At 40.5% G+C, this 7460-nt stretch overlaps 1 protein-coding gene across 1 annotated transcript; it reads left to right on the forward strand.

The window, feature by feature from the left end:
• Positions 1 to 906: 906 nt before the first annotated feature.
• On the forward strand, positions 907 to 7415 carry LOC134638744 (coiled-coil domain-containing protein 112). Its single transcript, XM_063489605.1, has 14 exons — positions 907 to 958; positions 1442 to 1569; positions 2240 to 2361; positions 2604 to 2693; positions 3665 to 3740; positions 4018 to 4144; positions 4341 to 4457; positions 4617 to 4754; positions 5777 to 5898; positions 6081 to 6207; positions 6395 to 6562; positions 6780 to 6878; positions 7018 to 7136; positions 7251 to 7415. Exons 1-14 carry the CDS (start codon positions 914 to 916, stop codon positions 7279 to 7281), a joined length of 1509 nt encoding a protein of 502 aa, XP_063345675.1. The 5' UTR covers positions 907 to 913; the 3' UTR covers positions 7282 to 7415.
• Positions 7416 to 7460: the final 45 nt, after the last annotated feature.

Here is a 7460-nt window from a genome sequence, read left to right on the forward strand (position 1 = left end):
CCCACTTGTTTGATCTGTCATGCCAACCAGTCATCTGATTGCCTCTTTTATCAAATTAAGTGGGTCCCTCTGCTGAGGATGAGGACAGGAAATTGTAACACTCTCCATTAAGGAGAGCGGTTGCTATTTATGTTGCGATCACAACTCTGCCTCTGCACCCGAGGGAGAGACCATCCCCAATATCTGCACTCAATAATGGATTCAGGTTTCTATTTATACTGCCTTCACTCTCTTTCTCTCTCTGTCTCTGTCACTGTCACTTTGGCAAGTCTCATAATAATTATAGCTGTTGGCCATCGTGAAAAAGCTGTTACAGAAATAGCCGAGGCCTCGGTACACTGCGCAGGCGGTTATTTTAGAGAGTGAGAGGCATATAGGTAACTTTAACTATCAAGCTGCAGGGTACAGTCAGATTTTATAACTCGAGAACTGGGGTACAGAGACTGAAAGGAAAACATGGAATAATAGTCTTTGAAGACTTTTTATACTTTGTAAGTTTTATTAGGCCACACTAAAATCACTTTTCAGCAATTGAAAGGTTACTAATTCAAGGAAGATTTCAATATTTCTTTGGCTCACTGACTTTTCTGGCTTTTGACTTTGCGTATCTTCTAGAAAACATGCAAACCTACAAGGCTGGGAATAAAACCACATGGCAGTGGCAGGAAAAGATTGTGGTTATGAATAACAAAACATTTAAGGAGTGAGCCTGGTATCCATGTGACAGCTTCACACTGGATAAAGAGGATGAAACATGTTTGTGTAAGGTTTTCTTCGTGGTTATATACAGTCATATACAGCTACGTACAGTCCACGGTTCTTTTACAGTCACTTGTTATACCACAGTCCCTTAATGACAGCAGCGCCCTCTGCTGGTACAAACCAGTGACTGCAGAAGTACTCCACTCCAAACATGGCTGCCCTGGCAACTGCATGGGAGAATGATAAACATTGCTCGGTATCTGTCATAGTGCTCATTATTTCATTTATTCCTAAACTGCCTTACATTAGACAGCCGGCTGTATTTGAATGATATGTTTTGTTTTCTTTTTGGCGCGTTTTACTTTCAGTTTTCGGGCCATCTGAAAGTCTAAAGAGCTAACGTTAATCAGTGCTAGGTAGCAAAGTTAGCTTTAAGAGACGAAACTGCTTGGTAATTTTACAGATTTGTTTATTGCGCTAATCAGTAGTATGCAGGACTCTGACATACACGCGCCATTAATGGTTTTAATTGTTTTTGAAATGTTTTTCAGAGCTTTTGTTGCTAAATTTGCGTCTGTCCGATAATGGATGCTGTATAAATAACATGGTTACAGATGCCAATGTCGTTGAGTAGACTGTGGATTTATTATCGGACAGAACTTTCTGGACAAAATCTACACCTGAGGTTGTTGGCATGAGCTGCACTTGTGTTTTACTAACACTAACTGAATATGAGCAGGGGGAGGAAGACCCTAGTGTCCTGCAGCCATGCACATCACCCCTGCTAAGCGGTCAAAGTGTGGACCACAGGCTGGCCACACAGAAAGCTGCACAGTTCCTCAGGGAGGCTGAGAGGAACAGGAGGCAGTAAGTAATACTGCTGCTGTCACTTCTTCAGTGTTTAAATTGAATTTCTAACACATATTTTTATTTACATCGTCCAAAGTTTCATATCGATGTTATGTTGATTTCTCATTCACTGAAGATGAGTTGGAAACAGTCAGCAATAATACTCTGTGCCATTTAAGCGATGCTTAGTTGGTATTAAGGGTCCCAAAGTGTGCCAAGATAATATGCCCCACACCATTACATCACCACCAGCAGCCTGAACCGCTGATACATGGCTGGATTGTTCCATGCTTTCTTAATGTTTATGCCAAATTCTGACCCTAGCATCTGAATGTTGCAGAAGATATCAAGACTGATCGACATGTTGTGCATTAGGAGATGCTCTTCCTATACCACATCTGGGTTATAACAAGTGGTTATTGGAGTTACTGTTGCATTACTATCATTTCAAAGCAATCAAGCCATTCTCTCATGATCTCTGGCATTAACAACACATTTTCTCCCAGAGAACTGACGCTGACTTGATATTTCCTCTTTTTCAGACCATTCTCTCTAAACCCTAAAGATAATTTTAATCACAGGTCATCTTGACCATGTCTACTTGTAATTTTAATTGTTCTAATAAGGTGAAATCAGATTATTTGTAATAATGTGTAACAGATCAAATGAATTGCTGAACTTTTCATAGGATTGAGAAGTTGGAGAAAGAGAGGACACTGATTTCTCAGTGCAGAAAGAATGGCTGGGCGGATGTGAATGGAGAGATCGAAGAGTACGAGAAAGTGCTGGAGGGACAAAGAAATGCTGAGAGTAGGTCTTTCTTTACATATACTAACATTTTCACCTGACATTTTAATGTTGCGGGGTGACAGGGCATCTCACTCATCATTTTTTCTGTGGGGTATAAAATACCCTGCTGGGAAGACTTATTATCAGATCCAGAGAGGCTGGAATCTCTGGAACTGGAGGCATAGCAATAAACCTTTATTAGAAGAAACATCCATCCTCTGTGATGAATATCGCTTTTCATTAACCTGTTCTTTTTCCTTCAGAGATAAATCTTCAAAAGCAGCTCATGAAGATTCATAATGGTGTGAGGAAATTTCAGAGACATCTAACTGATGTGAAACCAACTCCGGAGTGTAAGCTTTTACTCATTTATGTTAAAGTGGACCGTTTCTGCTTTTCCTTATTCCTGTCATATATATTATACTGTTGGCAAATGCTCATATTAAACAGAGTGAGGGTTTTAATTAGTAATAGCTGGTATTTGTGCAAGAAATCCCTGTGAGCCACAAGCTCAGGCTTCAGACCTCGCTTAAAACTCCCTTTTAGACAGTTTTTTTCTGCTCCTGGGTCTGGATGATGTCAAAGAGATGGGATATCCTTAATATGGACATCTCACTCCACCTGCTATTTAAGCGTTCTGTTCTCGATTGGCAGCCAGTCATAAAAATGTTGCTTCAAGGACAAGGAGCTAAAACAGCTCATTTCAGACTAAACGAGACTTACTATGAAGTAAATGGGGATGATTTTGAACATTTAATCATGCAAAGCTGATGTAGTAAAGATCCAAGAGTAAATATCTGGAAATGGAAATGAATGTAATAGGTCCTCTTTAATTTAATTTCCACTATTGCAGAGTATTCAATTCAATTCAATTTTATTTATATAGCGCTAAATCACAACAACAGTTGCCTCAAGGCGCTTTATATTCTAAGGTAGACCCTACAATAATACATACAGAGAAAAAAAAACAACAATCATGTGACCCCCCTATGAGCAAGCACTTTGGCGACAGTGGGAAGGAAAAACTCCCTTTCAACAGGAAGAAACCTCCAGCAGAACCAGGCTCAGGGAGGGGCGGGGCCATCTGCTGCGACCGGTTGGGGAGAGAGAAGGAAGACAGGATGAAAGACATGCTGTGGACGAGAGCCAGAGATTAATAACAAGTGTGATTGAGCAGAGAGGTCTATTAACACTTGTTGAGTGAGAAAAGTGACTGAAAAGGAAATACTCAATGCATCTGAGTAGTGCACTGCTCAACAAAGTTGACTGCATTGTTATATGTACAGAGTTCTTATTGTCTCTGCATTTCTTCTTGGATTTTCAGTGATTGAAAAACTGAAGGAAATCATGTCAGAGGTGGAAATTTCTATTAACAGCGTGAAGGAGGAACAGCGCTCACGGTAACAGCATAAACCAAACAACCTGAGTTAGATATAGAGGCTTAAAATCCATTTTAAAATATGTCATCCCTATTAAAGAAAACTACCTTTAACTTAAAATATAATAATATTTAACATAGTGAAGCAAGCAGGTACATTGCACTTGTACATGTTGCATTCGTTCGCAGCTTTATGTACGTTAAAGGAGAGAAAGAGGAGCCACCGTTTAATATTTTCTGGGGGTGAACTTTTGTACTGATGTCAATATTTTGTTAAAATTGATTTGCTTTTCATTCAGCTTTGAAGAATTTTTGAAGGAAGAGTGGACATGCAGACAGGAAATCACCGCTTATGAGAAGAAGATTGAAAACTGGAGCCTTGCTGTCAAAACGAATCCCAAACTACCCACAGCTCCCACTGTTAGGGTGTGTCTCTGTCTCGTCTTCCTCCTCTCTGAATTTTCTGTTGTGTCAGTTAGGCAATAAAATATTAGAGAGATGAGTTTCAGTGAGAAGTCTCAGAATTAGAATAAGATAAATAAATAGCTCTCTAACCAACACAGTGGCTGTTGACTTTATTTCAAAATGCACCCCGAATTCATAGCTGCCTCTTTTCCATTAGACCAAACCACCCGACAGAGACCTGCCAGCAGAAGTCAGAGCGCTGGAGGTTTTCCTGCAGAAGACTGGAGGCTCTTATGGTGGCTGGGACCAATATGACCATGAAGCTTTTCTTAAAGCAAGTAAACCATTACTGTTATTTCTTTTCCTTTCACTTGCCGATCATGTCATACGGTCAAACACTACTGATTAAACTAACGGGCAGACTCAGCAGCTGCCAGCCCAAAGCTTGGTGACCTCAGCGCGGTTGTCTGTCTGTAATCTGTCTGACTTACAGGTCTGGGTGAAGCACAGTGGGGAGCCAGGCTTCAGGAAAGAAGCCAAGCTGTATCTGCCTGGTAAAACAATGGAGGAAATAGAGCAACACGAGGAATGGCATCAGGAGCTCATCTACCTGCAGGACAGGAAAAAAGAGGTAATGGCAAAACATGTCTGAGCAGAATAGAAATCCAACTATTATCTATATATGTGTGCATATAGGTGAGGTTGGAGAAAAAGCACCTGTGAACTTCACTTTTAGCTCATCCTCAAGGTTAAGGCCATATCTGTTGTTTTATGGGAGCATTTCCATTTTCACACTATAACCTTCATGCATGCTGCTTACAGTTTCACTCCTCACTCCTCTGAGTGAAATTAAACAGTATTCAATGCAGACCATTACAGTAAAGTTGCAAACAGAAGATTCTGGATTTTGATATATTTTGCACAAAATGATAAAGAAAGAACTTCATGACATATCAAATGATGTAATAGCTTTAAATACTGCTTTGCCGCACGTCCTGTTTGTTAGATGGTGATGATTGTAATCTTAGAGGCTGGTCCTGTTGGTTGACTCCCACATATCACCGTTATGCTAACATCAGTAATCGGGTCAGTGATATGATATGCTGATGCATTCACAGGTTTTCTCTGGCTGTGGTTGCTACTGACCATGTAGTCATGTATTACTCCTGAACTCAAACACTTTGGTTTTTCAGTGAAGATGTTTGTGAACCACCTCTACTTCTGAGTGGATTCTAATTTTCGGTAGTTTGTGCAACACAGCCAACAGAATTTGCACTTCACACACTACAATAACCTTTGAATTTCATTGATGGTGAGCCAGTTTGACCTTTGAGTTTTCAGACAGAGTTACAAAAAGCATTTAATAATTTATTAGGAGGGGAGACTTAAAACATCAGCGCAGGAGTTCTGCTGACAATCCACTGTTTTTAACTGAAAACTAAGCAATCATAAAGAGTTAGATTTTCATCTTCACTACATATCCCCCCCGATTAGTTTGAAAAAATGGTGATGATTGAACATTACCTCACATTTTCTTTATGTGTTAAGATTAAATAGACAGCACATCATAAGAAATTTTTTGCAACCCGTGCTGCTGCTTGCTAAGTATTTTGTGGTTTCTTATGTCACTGCTTATTTTTATGCCAATGGCAGGCTATTCAGCGCTGGAAAGCCAGCAAGCATCAGGAACGCCAGATCAGGATACAGACTCAGGAGAAGACAGAAGATGCAAAAAGGAGGGAAAAGGAGGCCAAAAGCCAGGCCCAGCAACACAGGTGAGCCAGGAGTGTGACACACTAGTGTGAAATAAAAAGGAGATGATGCAGGCGGGTTGATCACCTAGCTATGCCAGTTTAATTCAACCCAATGTCGCAAAGCCCACCTCATGTTATGAGCACCCAATTGATTGATGGATTTTTGGGGATGTCGTTTGTTTATGTTATATAATTTGTTTTAGGACTGAGGAGGAGAGGAGGGAGATGGCACGGCGTCTGGAGGAATGGAGGGAAGAAAAGAAAAGGAGGGAGGAGCAGGAAGAGGAGCAAAGACTGGCTGAAGAGATTCGAAAGAGGAGACGGGAAAAGGTGCTTTTGTGCTCGTGTGTCATTTTACTGTCGCTGTAGTTTATAGTCAGGGAGCACTTCTGTGTAGTTATGCACTCGTTTAAAGTAAAAATTAAAATACAGAGTAAAACCAAGGAGTAAATATGTGCATGTTGTGTCCTGAACTGCTTTTAACTTTAACCAATAATGTATACATACTTTTTATTAGGAGGAGCACCGTCGGCAGCTTGAAGTAAAGCTAATCGTAGAGGAGCAGCTCCAACTGAGGAGAGTAGAAGAGGAAGAACAAGAGAGGAGGAGAAGAGCAGAAGAAGAGAGAGAAAGAGAAGAGAGGAGAAAGGAGGCAACAAAGAGCATCAGGCGTTTTAATGAAAGGGTACAAAAGTGCCAAAATTACAGACACAGGGAAACACAAGATGTGATGTTTGCATGTTTTAAACTGAGATGCCTTAAGTGACTGCTGTAAAATGCCAGATTTTCAGATGTCTGGTGTTAAACAGGACGTCGCTCTGGGTTAGAGCGCGGTTTTCGTCAGGCGAGGTTGTGATGTCAAAACACTGTGAAATACAAGGCTCGTCTCTGCCTATCTGCAGGATCTTCACAGGGTGGAGGCAAAGCGCCATGAGAACCAGCTGAGGGAAAAAGAGCAAGAGGAAAGGCAGAGGAGACTCGCTGCCAAGTTGAAGGAGAAGGTGAGAGGTTTGTTTTCTTGTGGAAAAAGTAACAGTTAAGTCATTAAATCAGAAAATCATCATCGTGAAATCTTGAAATAAGAAGGTTAAACTGCGTGTGGGAAAAAGGTTGACGTTTTGTTGTTTTTTCCACATTCAGGTGGACAATCATGTCAACAGAGACCCCTCCAGGCTTACCCGCCCTACGAAGGGATGGGAGGAGCGGCTGAAACACGTTGGACCGTCGGGAGATGGGCCAATGCTACAAATGTTTCACAGGTCTACCTCCTAAACTTTATTTTTTTCTGTAAATCGTTCAAGTTTCTGTCAAGAAACATTTGGTAATAATGAGTAATTTATTTCTAAATGACTAAAATTTTCTTTTTGTTACAGAGCTGTTCCCACTTGGAGACAAGGCCTGTGATGAAGAGTCCTGCATTCCATTCAGAGTCCTTTCTATTTTTGAAAGAAAAATTTGTCATATAACTTTTAAGTTGCAATTCAGTTCAATTTTAAACTGTGAAACTGTTATTTTTAAAATAAAGATTTTTATTGTGATGTGCTGTTTACACTTTAGGTAAATCGAAGTAGTATGAGCTTTTA

The sequence above is a fragment of the Pelmatolapia mariae genome, linkage group LG12, assembly GCF_036321145.2.
Source record: "Pelmatolapia mariae isolate MD_Pm_ZW linkage group LG12, Pm_UMD_F_2, whole genome shotgun sequence".
Lineage (NCBI taxonomy): Eukaryota > Metazoa > Chordata > Actinopteri > Cichliformes > Cichlidae > Pelmatolapia > Pelmatolapia mariae.